Genomic DNA, 18,967 nt, shown 5'->3' with positions numbered 1-18,967 from the left:
AGAAATATGTCATTTACTAGCCCCTTTACCTGGAGCTTGCACGCTTACCAAAATGTCAGATAAAACGAAAACAAAAGATAGAGAGAAGTGGAGCTAGCTGTCCGAACAGTCGAGAGGAGTATTTGCAGTGTGCGTTTGTGGCAACTATAGCTGCTGTAATTCAACGCTAGTCACGAATCAACTTTCGCTAAATACACCAGCAGTTCCGCAGTAAATGCACGTCTCATAGTAATGCCAAAAGTAGGTGGTCTAAAAACTGTCCACGCAGTATCCACTCAATTATTCGTAAGCAGAAACACTACCTATATCACATTTCTTCCCTGCATGCTTTCGAAAAGTATTTATTTTCTGTGCTCATATATCTGGTTTTTCAAAAATAAAAAGATGTTATATCATAAAACGACCCACGTAAAGCGATTGCGGTGCGTACCAACTAGCGCTCTTTCAGCTTCAGTACGTCGAGGCATCGCTTTGGGACTCTGGCTCAGATTGAAAGCTGCACAACGGCGTCTTCACGAGACGACGCATACGTAGAGAATACGGCTCCTCATTTCTCGCGTTGAGGAAAACATCGAGCCTCGGTGAAGTAGTGTACCTAACAGGCGCTCACACTGTGCCAGAATGACGTTCCTGACCTATAGTGGTGTCAGAACATAGCCCCGCGCGAGTCTGCACCGCGTGCATGTGTTCGCTCAGCGATTTCCCGAGATTGCGCTGACGCAAGCATCCACCACACGCTGACGGGGCCGACCGCGCGCTCGTCGGTCATCGAGCCCCGTAGACACGCAGCATCTAATCAGGCCGAGAAAACGCGTCGTGTCGCGGAGTTCCCCGCGAGGGAAGCTTTGCGGGCGTCTCGCATCGCTCCACAGGCCGGAGCGCGCGGCTTCATTGAGTTAGAGCCTGCAGGTGCGGCTGTGAACAGCGTAACGCTCGCAGCTGTAAACGCATCCAGAGCGGCCCAGATCAGAGAAGCAAGTTAAGCGGACACTTAGGGCGTTAATTAAGGCTGGCGGGGCGGCGAGGCGCATGCGTGCCATCGATTGGCGCCATCGACCCGAGGCATCCGGTGGGCCGCGGCTTCGTCGCGAGCTCAGCCTCATTTCCTCCTCACTGCGTCTTCGGCCCTGCTGCTTCGTTCTCGCTCCCTCTCAGTCCTTTTTTTGCAATGGAGCGCATTAATTATCGTTTTCGGAGGTTCCAGAATGCAAATTAATTACGCGAGTCGAGCGTGCGTTGAAACGTAATCAGGAGTTGGCGAAGCCCGAGCAATAAGCGAGCGCGCTGGCAGCCTCGCGGGCATCCCTTTTGTGCGTGGTACACACGCACACACACGTGTGGCGCTCCGCATTTCGAAAGTAAAGGCTCGTATCTGGGGTTCGGAGGCGAAGCTGGAGCGCTGTTTACTCCTTGGCCGCTTTCTCGTTGGGCGGACAGCGCCGGCGCAGTTACGCCCGGGCAAACGACAAAACGGAATGTTCCCGTGGGAGCTCGCCGTTAATCACGATCCCGTTTCAGCGCACCGTGTGGCACGACGCCCTGTCCGCGTCTGCCTGCGCGCTAGGCCTCTTCATTTTCGCGAAAGAGCCCGGGAGCGTTGGGCGTTCTGCGAGGCGGGTGTTCAAGCATAAAAGAGACCGCACGACGTGCCTCGAGCCCGCAGCACGCCCCATTGGGCGCTGTGACAAAACATGCCCGCGTGCCGTCGCTATAGCGGCGCGGATGGCATTCGTGTGTTCATTTTTGCCCCAGCATGCGACCGGTATCGCGTCAACATCAATCTGCTGGTCACAATTTGCTCGCGGCACTCAATTAGACACCAGTGCATAAACAAAAGAAAGAAAAGAAAATGTCTGGGTGTGCACCTGAACCTTCTCACACAACACACACAAACACCTACAAGCAAGCGAAGCGCAGCCAGTAAACAATCATTACACGCGCTAAACATCTTATTTTGTATAGAGGGCTTGTGCACGTACGCGGATGTACACACACGCAGAACCGGATACTTCATTTTCTCACCTCTTACTGCGCTCAAGTCGCGTGCACGCATGCGGTCTTGATGAAGAAGTGACCAATTTCGATAAGTTCAAAATGCTCGCAACATTTATGGCACTGCTCTTTTCATCTCGACAAAATGTATTAACTGAATGATTATGAATGACACAAAGAAGAAAGCTCAAGATCAAAAGAACTGACCGATAGTTTAATTGGCGCTTCAAATCTAGGTTACACGCAAAGGAACACGAGGGAATAGAAGACGTAGCGCTGGATCTTCGTGGCTGTTCTGTCGGAATGATTCTTCGTCAGACAAAACTCGACGAAGTCAAGGAAGGCAAAATGGAAGTTATTTGTAGCGTTTACCTACTGAAAAAGTTTTTACATAGATGGAACGTAATGGAATTGAACACAATATTATTGGGCCCTGCGGAACGCAACACTTCGAAAGGGAACAACACAATGCCGTGAAATTATCATTGTGATTGGTTTATGGTGGTTTCCGAAGGCTGGAGCGTCTGAGGCTACGAGAGTGGCCGTATAGCGGAGGGCTTCGAATAATTTTTTCAACCACCTGGGCGTTTTTAACGTGGAATGCAGTTGCACAGTGCACGTGCATTTATAGCATTTCGCGGCCTTTACCGAAACAATACAACTGCGACCAACATAGAACCCGCGTCTTTCGGGCCCGGCAGCCCAGCATTGTAACCATTGCATGCGCAACCGCGACTGGTAAGGGACAGCAATTCTGGACATGATATTAGCGGCACTCGTGGTTGTCGCGCTGGTACTGCGTTAGATATATCAATGCACTAAGAAATTTTCATGTCCCGAAATACCTAATAAATGGTGATTTTACGTAACTTGAATGAGAGTCGTAAGGATTCGCGGCTACTCTATACCGCAAAACGTTCCTCTCGGCGCATTGATTAGTCGCGTAAGATAATTTCTTTTTGATTAGGAAATAGTCACGAAGTTTTCTTTTTCAGTTGTTTATGGAGCAATATTACACATATTTTGAGAAGACGAATGAAAAGACTGGTTCACGTTGTGTTGCGGGGTGGCTACATGCAGGACCAGGTGCTTACGATGCCAGGCGCAACAGGATGCCGCCTATATACAACACACTGTGGGTCGCAGTTGTATCGTTTATGTTGACTGAAACAGCTATGAGCTTCGTAGGTGTGCGAATTTATGTCCTGCATTCTTTATTCAACTGGCATCCGACATCAAAGCCACCGCGTGCAAAGAGCAACAACTTGCTTGATCCGCGTATCGTATATCTCTGAAATGAAGCCTGCTTGCCTCGTTGTTTTCTTTGCATATTCATGCTCAGTTATGTGCTTCTGGTTTTTGCTTCACGCTAGAGTTATTGATGATTAGAGTTCAATGTCAACCAACTTTTGTTATTTTTCGAACCTGATTAGCACTACTTTCAAGACTTGCTCTCCAAATAGTGTCCCCCTAACTATTGTGTCAATTCTATAATGTGAGCGAACATTTAACTCGTGAAGACTGGAACACAACAAGCGTTCTGAGACGTGTTCCTTTTATTTCAGAAAAATCAGCCCTCTTTCAACCTACGCCGCATTTCCTGACGATCTGTAAGTGAAAAGTTATACAACCCGATGTAGCGGGATTCTTTTAGAAAAGATTCTGAGTAACTAAGTGAAAGATTTATGAAATTTACTCGTGCAAGTTAGCTCAGGAACTGACATCGTAGCTTTATATAGGTTAGCAGTCGTAATGTTCATTTTACGCTTTTTTTTTCTTTGTTCCTATATCCAGCAGCACGAACGCATCATATATTAGGCCAGTTAACTTTCTAGCGTCTACTATTCTTGTTTCGTGGATAACAGCTAACAGTTGAAAACTCCTCTTGTATCCCAAAATACTTACAAAAGCAGTGACCTTACGTGCATACAAGCACACTGAAGATGAATGGTAAATATTAATGCAAAAATAAACTTAACAATTTTTGGCAAATGCACATATTCTTTAAGTGTAAGGTACTTTAAGGTAAATAAGAAGTTTTAAAGTCCAGTTTACTATTGGCTATAAGACTTCTCATGAGAAAGAGCAGTTGGTCATTGACATGAGGCTGTGCAAAAACCTATATATTAAAGGGCAAGATTTGGTAGGCTTGAGACAAGGCGGGCAAGTTTCCCGCTTGCTCAACTAAGCCGCTGTATAGCGTGTGGCTGACCAGCAATTCGCATTGATCGTATCGCTTCCTTGTTGCTGGCGCGTTGTCGTCACGCTTTCGCTGCGATCGAATTCAGACTGACAGTTGAGGCTCTGTCATTGCCTTAACGACTCGTCCCACACCCTATCAGCTCGACGAGGCGTACCGCCTTTTCTGCACACTGCCAGCGACGACGCCAGTTGTTGGTGCAGCACCACCAAGCGGGCAGCGCGAGCCACGTCCGCCGGGGCGTTGGCGCGCGCGATCGAAGCGCCGTGCCTGACGGGTCGACCCGAGGTGCCGCCGCACCTTTCGCGGGCGACAGCGTCACGTCCGCGGCTCTCGGGGCTGCCCGCTTAAAAAAATAGAGAAAGAAAAACATGCATTCAATCTATCAATCAACCGGCCACCGAGCCGACCGATTCCGAGGAACACATGGCGCCGAGAGGCCGCGCTGACCGTCTCGCCTCGGACAACTCAGAAAGACTGCCAGGTTAAGTGACCATTACAGCTGTCGTTTACCCGAAATTATTTCGACAATGCGACCAGGCCCCTTGTTTTTTTTGTCTGCGGGTTGCTCAGGGCGGCGGCCGACAATCACACGAGTTTCCCCGACTGACATGCGATCATTATCTCTTTCCCCCTGCCACCCCGCGCCTTCTCGTAAACAGCCCCTCGTCAGGATACGCAATCAAAGAGTATATGGCGTGTAAAACCTGGGAGCCAAATTACGGCTCTGTCTTCGAGCAGTCCTTCCTTCGCCTTTCCCGCATACGCTCGCCTTCCTCCTCGCCTCTGGCCGCAATCGAGCTTGTATGCAAGCTGGGCAACTGTTGCATAAATTCATGGCCGCGCTTGCCGCTCGGGGCGAAACATGGCGCCACGGCGGCTCCAGATCGCCCTGGCGATGGCGCCCCTTCCGCCGGCAGCCAACCGGCGGCCTTGGAAAAGGTGTCTCGCGCCCCCTACGCGGCTCATCTGCCGCCGCAGCGAAAAAGAAGCGCTCCCATGGACGAGCAATGCACGCACCGGTGCGCACAGCCCAGATCTCGCCCTTTGGCGCCGCGCGCTCTTCAAAGCGTTCCCTTGTTTCCTGTACACGCGGCATCGCGAGCCGGTGGTTCGTTTCTACTTCGGACCATGGGCGCGCGAGTTTCGCACGTGGCCAGGTCAGCGCGCCGTCTATGTCGTGACGCTAGCCGCCGCTTCCGGTGCAGCGGCGCCGCCGCGTCCTCCCACCTGCAGTCACTTCCATTGTCCGCGACAGAGCTTGAGTAATACAGCGATTATTTCCTCTTCTATTCGCATCACCTGCCACGTTCACCTAATTGCCCTTCGTATACGATTTCCAAACCGGAGAAACTTTATTCGAACCAAAATTTGGATATGATAGCATGTTCATGTCCCATGCTGTACACCACCGTTTGTCTGTTATTTATCAACAGCTAAGGTACTCGGCTACAGGCTAAGGTACTCGGCTACTGACCCGCAGGTTGCGGGTTCGAATCCCGGCTGCGGCGGCTGCATTTCCGATGGAGGCGGAAATGGTGTTGGCCCGTGTGCTCAGATTTGAGTGCACGTTAAAGAACCCCAGGTGGTCGAAATTTCCGGAGCCCTCCACTACGGCGTCTCTCATAATCATATGGTGGTTTTGGGACGTTATACACCACATATCAATCAATAAATCATCAATAAATTACTTCAACACGCGGCTTACTTTCAGTGTGAGCATGCGGGCACGTCGCGGCATCCCGCGGCGGCCGCGGTAACCATGCATCACGCGTCGCTCAAATCAGCCAATGGCCGTGAACTTTCAGTGTATGGCGCGGTCTTATTGGTTTATGTCGTGATTTGTCGAGAGAAGAGAGAGCTTTTTGTAACTGTCTTCGAGAATAATTGCTAAATTGCAGGTCTATCTGGCGCGTTGTCAATAGCTTCGACAACCGACCGCAGCGTTTTCTGACCATGATGAAGATGTGTCGCAGGACTTCCTTAAAACAGAATAGTTCCAAAAGCGGTACCTCATAGTGACGCGTCCATCTGTTGCTGTTCGGGCGTGAAATTTCCTTAAACGGAGCTTTATCCTTAACCGTATCCACAATGATGACGAGGTTTTTCTCTCTACATCAATACAACTGAATACTGAAAGCAATAGCTCGCAGGTGCTGCTGTTTTGTGTCACACAAGTTCATGTTGTTCGTTCATATTGTTTATTTCATTTGCAGGGCATCTTTCTTTTTTTGGCTCACTCTTTTATACGATACAGCTGTGACTTTCTTATAAGGGCACTTGCTTGGGCAAGTTGGTTTAGTTATTCGTTGTTACCTTATTGCGCACTGCTTAAAAGACGAACAGTTGGGATGAAGGACTATAGGCCTATGCGAGAATTACCTCGGCATGACTGGTAATTTGAATTGTACTGCATAAAAAGTTTTTGTGATTCATTTTTTGTGAACCATGAAATGCGATTAAAAGCATCATGTGTCTGTCCAATAAAGCCAGTTAAAAGTTTGCGCTTGTGTCCGTCTAGTCCTTCGTCCCTAGTGTTCGTACTTTAAGCAGTGCATGCGCAATAAGGTAACAATGAGTGACTTTGTTATTATAGCAGTAAATTATTTACTTTTTAATAGGCATTCAGTTACTGTTTGCTGTGAAGTTGGAATAACTGCACATGTGGCCCATACCTTTAGAATATCAATAATGACTGCCTCATCTCGGGAGTGCGTAGATTATTGATCTAGGAGTTTTCTTAGAGGTGGTGCTTGTACAGTTAAATATAAGTACGTGTCTATTCGTCAGTGACCACATTAAAACCCTGCTTGTTGCAGGAGTCAGTGTTGTCTTGAATGCCTCATAATATAAATATGTAAATTTCATTGTGTATATCACATGTGACATGCTGTGTCGTCAGCATCACAATAGTTGCAGTCCTTCGCGTTAAGCAAGGCTGGCAATACGCAAGACGGAACCGCCATTAAGCACATGGATGTAGCGAACTGTCCTTCTATTGATCCGCAGCTGGAGCAGCGAGCATAGCAATGACAGCGCTGCAAACGTCGTTAAGTACGTGCACTAAACCATGCGTGATGATACACTTTAATGATTTTAACTTCCTATTTAATAATTTGGGTTTAACGTTTCAAAAGCACCATATGATTATAAAAGACGCCGTAGTAGAGGATTTAGGAAATTGAGACCACCTGAGGGTCTTCACCGTGCATCTAAATCTGAACACACGGGCCTCAAGCATTTTCGCCTCAAATGAAGATGCGGCTGCCTCAGCCGGGATTCAATCCTGCGACGTGCGGGGTAGCAGCCGAGTGCCTTAGCCACTAGACCACCGTGGCGGGTAGTGACCTCATATTTAGCCCCTTGATGAATTGTTCCTTTGTCTCGATATTGTCTGTTATTATTGTGCATTAAACGTGCAAAGATACAGTTCATAATTGATTCATAATTCATAGTTCATAATTGAAGTGCGAAAATAACACAAACGCAAGAGTTGACACGGGACAAAACGCTCTGTCCAGTGTCCTCCCTTGTGTTTGTATCTGTTTTGGTGCTTTAAATTATGATCGTACACCAACTCGCCCAACAAAATGTTTTCTTAAATGATACAGTTGTGAGAAATACTGTCCATATCGTTTTTCCCCTCTCTATTTTGGCTTTTCGCAGAGAACGTACATTGGCAAAGAAAATCTGCACTGAACAAAATTGCATTCATCTTCATGCTCTTACAGAAGCTTAGGTACATGTATATGGACTAGTGCTCATAATCAACAATGGTGCCCAGGCTTTCCAGAATTAAAAAAAAGTCAGATTTTTGCCGTAAAGGCGAAGCAATGAACGCGATAGCAACAAATTGCAACGTGATGGAAACATGCCCCGTTGTTTCTGGCAAGCTGATAGAAACTTGCCCCGCGTTTCTCACGCACAAATGACGCACAAAACTTACTCTCAGATACCGAAAAACGCGAATAAGCGTCTCACTTGTCAGTTCGCTGTGTCTGAAAAGCCCGCCCTTTTCGCAGACAGAGGCTGTGCAACGATTGCAGTGACCTTTGTGCGCCCGGTAACTACAACAGAATCGTTCTAGTGAAAGCCCAACGCCAACCAATATGTATGAACCTCCCCATCATGAGACAAGGGTGCGCGAGTGAGCGTCCACCCTCCTTTTCTCCGCCGGGCAAAGTACGTGCGGGAGATGATAGAGCGCGCCGCCGCGTCGTGACGATGTGGCGAGGCGCGTTCATTGCGTCATGTTTCTGGTAATGCTGCAAACCCGATAGTTACCGAGATGCCTGCACACGGCAATAAGTGGGAGATATAAATAGCTTGCTGCTTAAACATGGGAAGGATGTGCTCTATGTAGTTCTGTGGCTAAGCCTCTCGCTAACACGATTCGTAGGTCCCACGTTCGATTCTGCGTGCCGGAGTGTTTTTTTTTTCTCGAATATTTTTCTTTCTGGCGTTTAAATATATATATAGGTACATATACATATACGGTGAGTGACGTCGACGCCGGCGGCAAAAACAACTGAGAGAGTCCATATAATTTATATCGCAATAAAAAAATGAAATCGAATGTTCTCTTGCGGATGCGTGGTGAAGAAAAGTCCTGTGATATCGATTGCAGAGTCGGAATAATTTCATCAATGTATACGCTCATGGAGAGGAAGGTAAGGAGGGGCCTATTTAACTCATCCGATTTGGAAGAAAAAGCTCCTAACCCGTAGTAAAACACATTGCACGGTCCTCATTCAGACAGGATACCCGTGTGGATGATATTGTGGACATCTGAGCCATTTGTCGAGGTATTCATAAAAAGTGGCATGCAAATAGAAGAGACTGCAAACTGTGCAGTGCTGCATATATATTACCCACTTTTCGAGCAATGCGGTACACTTTCTGTTTTGTGTATATTTCGCTTGACGCTTCGCTGCGAAATTGCTCTAGGGCTTCTATGGGAAAAAATAAAAGGTAAGCGAACAGTGACAGCTGTGTCGCGCAGCGCGAATGTTGAGGGAAATCCGCTGAGGATATTTCACGCCGTGCTCGAGGGCTTGGCGCGACGATATCGTTTGCGGAGTCACCAACTTCCGACAGATTCATTTTCTGCCGACAACGAAGAGACGACGTTGCCTCCCTCCGCGACATCGCGCACCGTGATCTGCGCTTCGTATGCGAGCGTCTTTTCCGCTGGCTCTTCAATGAGGCGTTCTCGGAACGCTCTTACACCGGGAGCCACCGCCCCGCGCGTCTAGAGCCAAGGCTGCTGCGCCGAAAGCGAATCGCCGCGATGGCCGCCGATAAAAACGGGAGCGCGTGGCTGTTGGTGGTGCCTTATCGGCGGCCGCAAACCGCGGCGCCAACTCCCCGGCCGTTGATGCTGCGCTGACACCCTCGTAAAGAACTGAGGAAAAAGTACCCGGATTTTGGACTCCGCCATAGGGCCCACGCGGCTTCTCCGAGCATGCCTCATGTGGAACGAGTGGCCGAGTTGATGGAATCTCGCGATTTAAGAGTCGACCGCTTGACTCGACGCTGCCGCTCCGTCGGCTCATTTCTATACGTGAATGCTCTCCGGCTGCCACCATCGCGCCGGGGTCTCTTTTGTGCAGTCTGCGCGTTTCGTCTTTGCTGCTTTTCATCGAGCCTCAACAGCATTGCGTTTGCGCGCCCGTTTCCTCGGTGTGGGCGTTATCGTTGTCTACGCGAGCGTATGCGCGTGGTGTGTATAGTGTGTGCGCTACGCGCGCGCTGGTGAGCTTCCTGGCGGGGGAATGAGTACTTTATGTGGGCGACACCACGGGTCTTACGTTGTTCTTTTTTTCGCCTCTTATTTCATACCCTCCCCTCTTCTTCTCCGTGGCGTTGTTTAGTACACACCGTTGTCTTTTGAAAGCGCAGTATGTCTGTCAAGGCCCTGTATTGCCAAAGTCTATGGCAGCACGCTGCCTCTCTCTTGTGGCCGTAGCGCTGAATAACTGTGCAAACGTTGTATTCCGCCTGGCTCTCACTGTTATGCAGAAGTGGCCTGGGCCTCGGAAAGCGTCCGGAAACGCCAGGCGCGGGTACATTCGGGCTCGTCGTTTGAACGCTTCAAGAATGCGTTGTTGTGCCATATTCAGTCGACACGATGGCACGGGAACCGCCACGTCGGCATCTTGCTGTAGATTATACAACGCGAAAGAATGGAAAGACTGCACAGACAGGGGAAAATAAAAGCTAGACACATCGAAATAAACGTGAAAAGGCAGGCTCAGCTGAATCATTCGTGTTTCAATGACGCCTTCCGATCCTCCGTGTTGGCATCCGAAATTTGTAAAACTTTAGCAGAGTTTGGGTAGCGCATTAGTCAAGGCAATAAGGACGCTAATATGACTTCGTTAATCTGTCCTAGATTGTATGTAAATATTAGTAGAGCTTACACCACACCAAACATCTATCTGCAACTTGATAATTTTGGTTTCGGCTCCAATTCTCTAACTCCTGAACTAGCAACGTTATTAAGGGCGAAGCGCCATATATATATAGGTCGAACCATATCCACCGTCACCCCTCTATGATGATGACGCCGATGAACAAGCGCGTTCCAGACCACACATTCTCTTTCTGTTATAGCAGCACAGCACATGCAAGGTACGCACTATACTCCATGACGGTACGATGCTTTGCACTGATTTACATGCGTGAGTGGTCAATGTCACGGGTCATTTAGGATAACACTGAACGCTCCCACTGCTTCGACCACTCATTACAATTCACTTCGGGGATATGCTATAATTTTTTACAACAGAAGAACGCCTGTGCTCGTCAGAAAATGTGCGGTTCTTGAACGCTGAATCTAACCATATTTCTTGCATTCTTAAGTGCACCAATATGACAGCGGTGACTGAGTGTACTGCTTTGGCAGTGGTATACTATAGCTGGGTCTCCAGATGATTCAAAAGTGGCAAGATAGGAACCGTATAGAAGGGAGAAAAAGAAAACAGCTTGTTCATTTGACGGGGGTATTGTTTCACGCTCGCGATGAATGTGTCATCGAAACGAGCGTTTCTCGGGCACCCACGTTCCACAGAAAGTCGGACAGACCCGCCGTCCACGGGCGTTTACTAAACTCGCTCGACCTTCACACTTCCTCGGCGCGCCCACCTTCTACTCTGATGGCGGCACTTAGCGATAACGAGACACGAACGACGCTTGCTTTTGAGTCCCAAACGCACACGGTCTTTACGCTTGCCCTCTCCACTCGGCTCATTTATTCATTTTTTATTCGCTGCGCCTGTCGAACTCCAAGGCGGTCGGTCGCGCATGCAGCGCTCGCATTTTTTTTTCCTCTCTTCCATCGGTGTGGCACTCACAAAGACACGTTACATATCTAAGACACGGAGAACGCCTCGAGAAGGTCTCTCTTCCATCTGGCCTCGTAATGAGCACTCTGATGCGCGTTTTGCCCCCTCTTTGTTTATTTTCGGCGCTCGCGACGGCCTAATGCACATGTCGAGGCGCGCCCGCGCGCGAGGGGCAGGCGAGACTGCCGCTGCCTACATGACAGGAGAGGACTCCGGCGGGCAAAGCCAGCGCCGCTAAAAAAGAAAACCGGTCTGACGCCTGCGCAGGGCACAGCGCCGAGTGCGCGCGCGAGCTGCCATGGGAGTATAGAGTGCGGCTGGAGTCCCGGTCGTTAGAACGGAGACTTTCGGTGTGCCGCACCAACGGCAGCCGCAACCGAGGCGCCAGCCGAGACAGTAGCGTTACAATATAGCCGACCAGGAATGTCTGACTCGCGAGCTGACCGACCAGAGTGGGTGCGACGACCTGCCCACGTGACCAAACGCCCTCCCAAGCAGATTTACCGAGAATAATGACAGTACCAGCTAAGAGAGATTGAAAGCTCATGCCGTCTGGAGATCACCTCCCAGTGACGTAGCCATGACCTTGTCTACGCCGCTTGCCAGAAGGTCCCTGAAAGCCTCGTTTAGCACTGGCCAGCGAGAAATTGCGGGAGGAGTGCCGTGAGCACTTAATGACGAATATGTTTCCATTCGTCACAATGCCCGCAACGTCTTGGGGGTAGAAATACCCGTGATTCGCGTGCTCTTAATCTGTTTACAGTAATTAAATATCCTCCCACAGCCTCATACTTGACAGAGACGCAAATTATTATAGAAAAAGTTTGGTGATTCATCCATGTTTTCTCCCGAGTGTCCGTTTTATTGTATGCTCAAAGAGCTGCGAACCGCCGTACCAGTAATATATACAACTAACAAATTGAAGAATAGTATAAACAGAAGCCTTGTTTTTAGACAATCTTATTATTGTCCAGCGGAGAAGTTGGAACGGAGTGATAGTGCACTGCATTTCTCAAGCGTAGTTTTGCCCATAGTAAGGATTACAAAGGTTAAACCACCGCATGTTGAAGCGAAATAGTTTCTCGATTGATTATACTCTGTGTTTATGGGAGGATATAGACATATCAAATGGAAGGAAATAACGAGGAAGAAATGCAGACGAGGTTACAGCATCGCCAAAGGCACAGAGAGTTTGATATGTGCATGCAACAACGGTGCCCAGGTGGCGTGATATTATTCAAAAACTGCCATGACATGCTGTGCTTCCAGTGTTTATCATATGCTAACGCTTACTCGTACAAATTTTGGTAGTTGGGAGACAGTGACGTGTGCTCGTTGTGGCCTTCCGGATGCCCGAAACAATGTCTTGTCCCTTTGCAGACGCCAGACGGCGGAGGAGCGCGAGGCGGAGCGACACGCGGCTAACCGGCTCATGATGTCTCTTCAGGCCGAGGTGGTTAGCAAGTCCATCTACGAGGGCGCCCGGGACTCGTTGTGCATGAGCAACGCCTCGCTTCATGCCCTCCAGTCACTGCAGCCCTGGGCCTCGGAGGCAGCCGCGGCAAACGCGCTTCACGCGAGCGCGGCCGCGGAGCGCAGTCAGGCGGCTGCCGCGTACCTAGCGCAGCCGCCATCACTCACCTCGCCCCTCTGCTGATGGGCCGCCGACCAAGCTCTGATCTCGGACTACGGGCATTAAGCGTTGAAGCCACATCGACGCGCCTCTGGGGGAAAAAATGTGTTCGCATCACGTGGAGCCAGGAACGCATCGTATGGTGGATCAGTGATTGCATTTGCAATGGATTCTCAAGTGGACTGCCCTAAGGCTTCGTTGTGACGGCGACTGCGTTAAGGCGGGGAGGTCATAGCTGTGCTGGTCACACTGACGGACTGAATACTGCGTTGGTTCCCCATGTAAGCGGCCCACCCAGCTGGCTGCTATTGCAGTGCGCGTGTATAGAGACGTGCAGTGGACGCGATCGTACATGTGCTCTCGGTGTGTGCAAGCTGTGTAGTAACGTGTGGGGACGAGTGTCACGTGGCCACACAATGTGCATATCTCGGAACTTCACCGTACTGACGCACTTTAGCGATGCGAATAGCTTAACGTGAGCTTCTCCGAACGTTCACTTGATCGAGACCACAGCTCACTTGCATCGCTTAGGAAATATTAGGCGTTTAGGATAGATATCTTAATGTAAGGTATTTTTTTCGATACAGCACGTTGATGAGTCAGGTGCATATGATTGCAAGCTTTAAGTTAATGAAAGCTGCCGTTATTTTTTTCGCGCATTCATCCAATAAATGCAGCTTTTCTGACTTCATTGTCCTCATTCTCAAGAGTACAGCAACCTTGTAGCTCGAAAACATGCCTGTAGAAGTTGATATTGTAGCAGCAACATCATGTGGTTGACAACGAGGACCCGTGAAGTGTTTAGATGCGTCTACACTAAATGTTATATGAGGAACATAAACAATTCCAAATGCATTATGTGCGCTACAGAGCGCAAAGACAGAGAGCAGGATAGCGCGCCAGGACAGCAGTGCACAATGGGAAAAAGAAACCCGAGCAGAGTGAAGCCGGTTAAACGTGTTCTGTGCAGGTATGAGTGAAGTGCCCATAGCGTGACCTCCCCGTGGGCCTGCATGGCCGTCGCCAGCAGCTGTGTATAGAAAGACGGCGTGAGCGCTGCACACTCATTGAAAGTGCCATGACAGCGACGCGAGGTGTGCAAAGAACTGTTTACTAGTCCTCTACGAACACTCTCCGGGCCCGAAATCATACAGCACCCGACGTCGCGAAACCCCTTGCAAGTTGAAACCAGTGTCTTCCGCGTCATGGGACTCTCTGGTGGTGACGACCGTGTTTCCACGCACTCAACACGTGTAAAGCGTTCTCTTGTTTCTTTATCAGCATTATCATTGTTCCTGTACCGCTGTGTGGCTCTCGGTTTGTTTTTGCGGACGTGACCATGGTGGCCTCTTCCCTCCCAAGGAAAAGAAAGAAAACAACCCCCAACCGACTCTCTTTCCTGCCATTTTTTTTCTTTTTGTGCATTTGGCCTGTTCTTCCATAACTTCATTTTTATCGGCGGCCAGCCACCACAGGCAACCGCTGCCGTGCGCGTTGGAGCCAAAGAAATGCCATAGGTGACGCCGAAGCAGCAAAAAAAGCGATATGCTCGGGAGTGCGTCCCCCTAAAAGCCGTGTTTTTGTTATCAACCTCTCTGCCCAAGGAGCAGACCATATTGACTCCGGCGTCGGGAGATGAACGCTTCGCCGCGTCTAAAAGATTTCAAGCCGCGCAGCAATGCGTATTGCCGAATGGCTTCGGTGATGCGGCAACAGTCGCGCGTCATTTGTTGTTGGTATTGTTTTACTCGTCTGGGCGTACCATGACTGCCTCTATCTCGGACAGCGTTTACAGAGGCTCCCACGAAGCCAACGAGTCTGGTAGAATGCACTGTTGAAAGGTTCGCCGCAAGCGACTGTAGCCTGTTATGTACATTATATCCCTCTTCTAGGCCGTGCTCTACCATATTAAGTGTGAAAAAAGCTGGTTAATAAAATAGGCAATGATTTTTTTATTGATTATAAAGATTATAGGAGAACGAAATAATTTGGCATCAGGGCACGAAAGAGCTGCTGATGTATGCGACAAGGTTGCATCAATGTTGTCGGAAATGTTCAACAAGAACACGAAAGAGGTTATTCACAGTTACATTTAAATAATTTGCAGATATGAATGACCGAGTTGAATAACATAGGTATCCCGAAACGCTTTTTTTTCTAGGCGTTGACTTGCTCTGAAGGAATTCAGGTCCGCAATGAAAGAAAACTATTATGCACGGCTCTCATAAGGTCTAGAACGTTGTCATGTATTATATTAGTAATATTTGCATCATAATAAACTCATTCTGTACACATGACCATTTGCTTCCTACGTTTAGAGTGTTATTGGTGCCACGAGTTTGTGCACGCATGCAAACAAAGATGGTGCAGAATGTTGGTTGGTTAAGCCCTGGAACCCACTGTTGCTGTATTCCTTGATGTCCAATGAGCATACGTCTGCTCATTGGACATCAAGTCCAATGAGCAGACGTATGGACGTCTGGTCCATCGTATTTGGATGTCCAACATACTTTACGAGAAAGATTTCATTCTATAGATCACTTTCTAAGAAAAAGAGGTATGATACTGAGTCTGGCTAAAACGGCCATACTACCGTATACTTTAAGAGACCTGGAGATTTCCAGATTATTCTGAAAAACCAGTCTATTCAAATGGTAACAACTCATAGATTCTTAGGTGTGATTTCAGACCGGAGAATAACACGGTCACCTCATGTCCAGTTCCTTGCACAAAAAGTGAATCAAGCCATTCGAATCCTCTGGCATCTCTGCGGGGCTAAATGGGGCGGTACTACAGAGTCGCCAGTGGCCCTACATGTTGCGTGAATACGCCCCGTGATACGTTACTCGCTGCCTCTGCGGCCCGGACTCCCAGCCTCCTCCGAAAGAAGACTTCACTTGTTATTGGTAAGGAGTTTGAGGGTATGTCTGGTGTTGCCACGGTCAACTTCCAGTGCTTTAGTGTATGCAGAGGCTCGACAACCACCTTTGGCAGTACTCCGAGCTAAAGAAACGTCTAGAAACTTATTTAGAATTTTCAAGCAACATGAAAGTCATCGTTTATCTGGTGCACCAACAGAAAGGACGGCAACGCGACTACAGGATAGTGTATCATCAGTCCAAGCAGTAGTACCAGGATTTCAACGATGTAAGCCTTCAAAACCACATAGGACGCTACCGTTTCTCTACGTTCTGTGAAATAAATGGCATACGGAAGAAAGCAGACATGGCGCCTCCAGTAGTGGCACAGATGGTACTTCATCTATTTCATAAAATGCATAATGAAAAAAACGAAGACATATACACATGGATCATGCACTGAAGAAGCGTCAGCCTGTGCAGTCTTTATACCCGAAATTCAGAAAAAGATAATGTACAAATTGTCACACAAATCTTCATCGACGACAACAGAATTGGTGGCTACTTTGAAGCAGTTAAGCTTATCTGCGGGAATTCGGAGCCACGAAAGTGGGTGATATGCACGGATAGCAAACCTGCCCTTCAGCTAATGAAAAATGTGAGATCACTTTACAAAAACGGTGAAATAGCCCTATATATAGCAAAAACTGTGGGATATGCCTCAGCGCAGGGTCACAACATCGTATTCCAATAAATACCTAGTCACATTGGAATAAAGGGAAATGAAGAGGCTGACAGCCTCGCCAAGAAAGCATTGAATGAAGGACGGCATTGCGCAATCTCTGTGTCTGGGGCGGATATTCCACATTTTATAACGCAAGGAGCAAACCATTGTTTGATGGAGAAGTGGTTCGATAGCCCTAAATCAAAGGAATCAGTACTTTATGAGATTGATCCACACAGAAAATTTTTCATAGCGCCACAGACTCCGCTTGGAAGTAGCATACACTAACAGCTTCTTCGATCCAACTCCCAGGAATGCCATTGTGGTGATGCAGAAAAAAATGTTCGCCATATTCTCTCAGACTGCGTTAAATACTCGGATGAAAGAGAAAAATCAAGGAACAAATGAGCAAGTTTGGACAGACGGCCCAACACATAAATAAATTTCTTGGGCCATGCCCTGAGATGTATCTTCAGAAAAAGGCAAACATATTCCTGACAGACTTCTTAGTGGAGACCGGACTGGATAAGCGCCTGTGATAGACAGCCAGGGATTGATATATATGAAATGTGTTAGTGCATATACTGACAGTAGAAAAGGGAGGTATGCGTGTGAACAGTTTGACAGTGTGAACTGCTGCAAGCAAACTGTGCGTTGGCATATTTGAACTGGTTTCAGTATGGTATTATGGTTTTTTTATTGTTCATTTTTGGGTACCATTCAGTATTATTCTTTTTTTTCCTACACAACTTATTGATATGGAGTAGCCGAGGCAATATGGACCTCAACCTCTCCATAGCAAAAACGTTAGAACAGAACAGAAATGTCGCAAATGGTCTCGGTTAGCTTGTTAAGACTTTTAATGGTATACTAAACATGCTTTATTAAAATTTTCATAGAGAACAGACAATTCCGAAGTTATAACGTTCTAATGGAAATATGTTTGACTAAGATTGCGTACTACATTCAGATGATCACTTCTCATTTCGCTCTAGCAATTATGTGCTATACAAGACGTTATTCTTAAATTCTGTCGTTTACAGAGATGCTTTGTTTGCCGGTTTCATCAACCCAGATTCGCAAAGCCATACTTAAGCGTTTATAAGTGAAAGTTCTCTCGGGACACTATGCGCACCCGTCACTCAGCCGATGCACCTGCTTGTGCTATGATGAGAAATAAAGAGGTCAGGTGCTTCACAGATCTTGAGCTTACAGAAACGCGGTGACATTCATGATCCATGGTGCACGGCATGTAAGCGAGAAGCGAGTGCGAACCACTGTAAAGCTACAACATTAGAGGCACATTATTTGGAGTTGACTGGTGTCGTTGTAGAGTGCTTTCGACCCAGCAATGAGATCCCCGAGGTGAGAGACCCTGAAGTGAGAGGCGAGTTTCTGATAGAGCAGGTATACCGTTGAAAGTCCATTTAAGGAAGGGATGATCGCGCTCGAATCGTTTGGTTAACTCGCGAAGTTTATAAAATTGACGAATGGATTCTTTGGTCCTTCGAAATTTGAAATTGTAACGTAGTGACGAGAGAAAGCGACCACAGCATTGTTTCTGTTGTCAACCACGTGTGTGAAGAAAAGTTTGCGGAAGTGGCCTGAGGGCGGCACGCCTTTGGAGCCTCTCATGTCACCTAAACTATAGGGTGTGATGCTGAGCTTTGCAAGCCATGTAGACAGCTACGAAGAGCTATGATAGGCTACCGATATGCGAAGATGCTAGTGAAAGAATGCTGTGACTGCGCGAGCAGGTCAACCTAGAAAGGAGAGAGCTGATAATCTGCCACAAAAACCTTTAAATAACGAAAAAAAGACGTTTTTAGCAGCATCTGGTATAGGTAATAGCACGACAGATTTCTGGTCCGATGTTACACGCAGGGGCACGACATGCAGCCTCGTAGAAATGAAGCTATAGATCCGGGGACTGGGACGCCTAAGTGTTTCAACGCGACGGTGTTAGAGCACATGCTCGAAGAAAGTCATTCTCTGTCAAAATTAGAAGGAAATATTCGCTTTCTTCACTCAGTTATTTCATGAAGCTATAGATCTGGAGACTGGGACGCCTAAGTGTTTCAACGCGACGGTGTTAGAGCACATGCTCGAAGAAAGTCATTCTCTGTCAAAATTAGAAGGAAATATTCGCTTTCTTCACTCAGTTATTTCAGCAAAAACTTTCTTAAATTTTATTTGGAGGTTAGTTAACGCGAG

At 48.0% G+C, this 18,967-nt stretch overlaps 1 protein-coding gene across 1 annotated transcript in view; it reads left to right on the top strand.

Moving 5' to 3' along the window:
- The window catches only part of LOC119176287 (T-cell leukemia homeobox protein 2), a 68,658-nt gene extending 53,190 nt beyond the window's left edge, over window positions 1-15,468 (top strand). The window contains exons 2-3 of the mRNA XM_075876389.1: window positions 4,855-5,214; window positions 12,919-15,468. Coding sequence (XP_075732504.1) covers window positions 4,855-5,214; window positions 12,919-13,195 — 637 coding nt within the window. The 3' untranslated portion in view covers window positions 13,196-15,468. The remainder of the gene's footprint in view (window positions 1-4,854; window positions 5,215-12,918) is intronic.
- Window positions 15,469-18,967: the final 3,499 nt, after the last annotated feature.

Source organism: Rhipicephalus microplus, chromosome X (assembly GCF_043290135.1).
Source record: "Rhipicephalus microplus isolate Deutch F79 chromosome X, USDA_Rmic, whole genome shotgun sequence".
Classification (NCBI taxonomy): Eukaryota; Metazoa; Arthropoda; class Arachnida; order Ixodida; family Ixodidae; genus Rhipicephalus; species Rhipicephalus microplus.
Note: the sequence above shows the minus strand (reverse complement) of the source record. Positions and strands in the feature narration are given on the sequence as shown.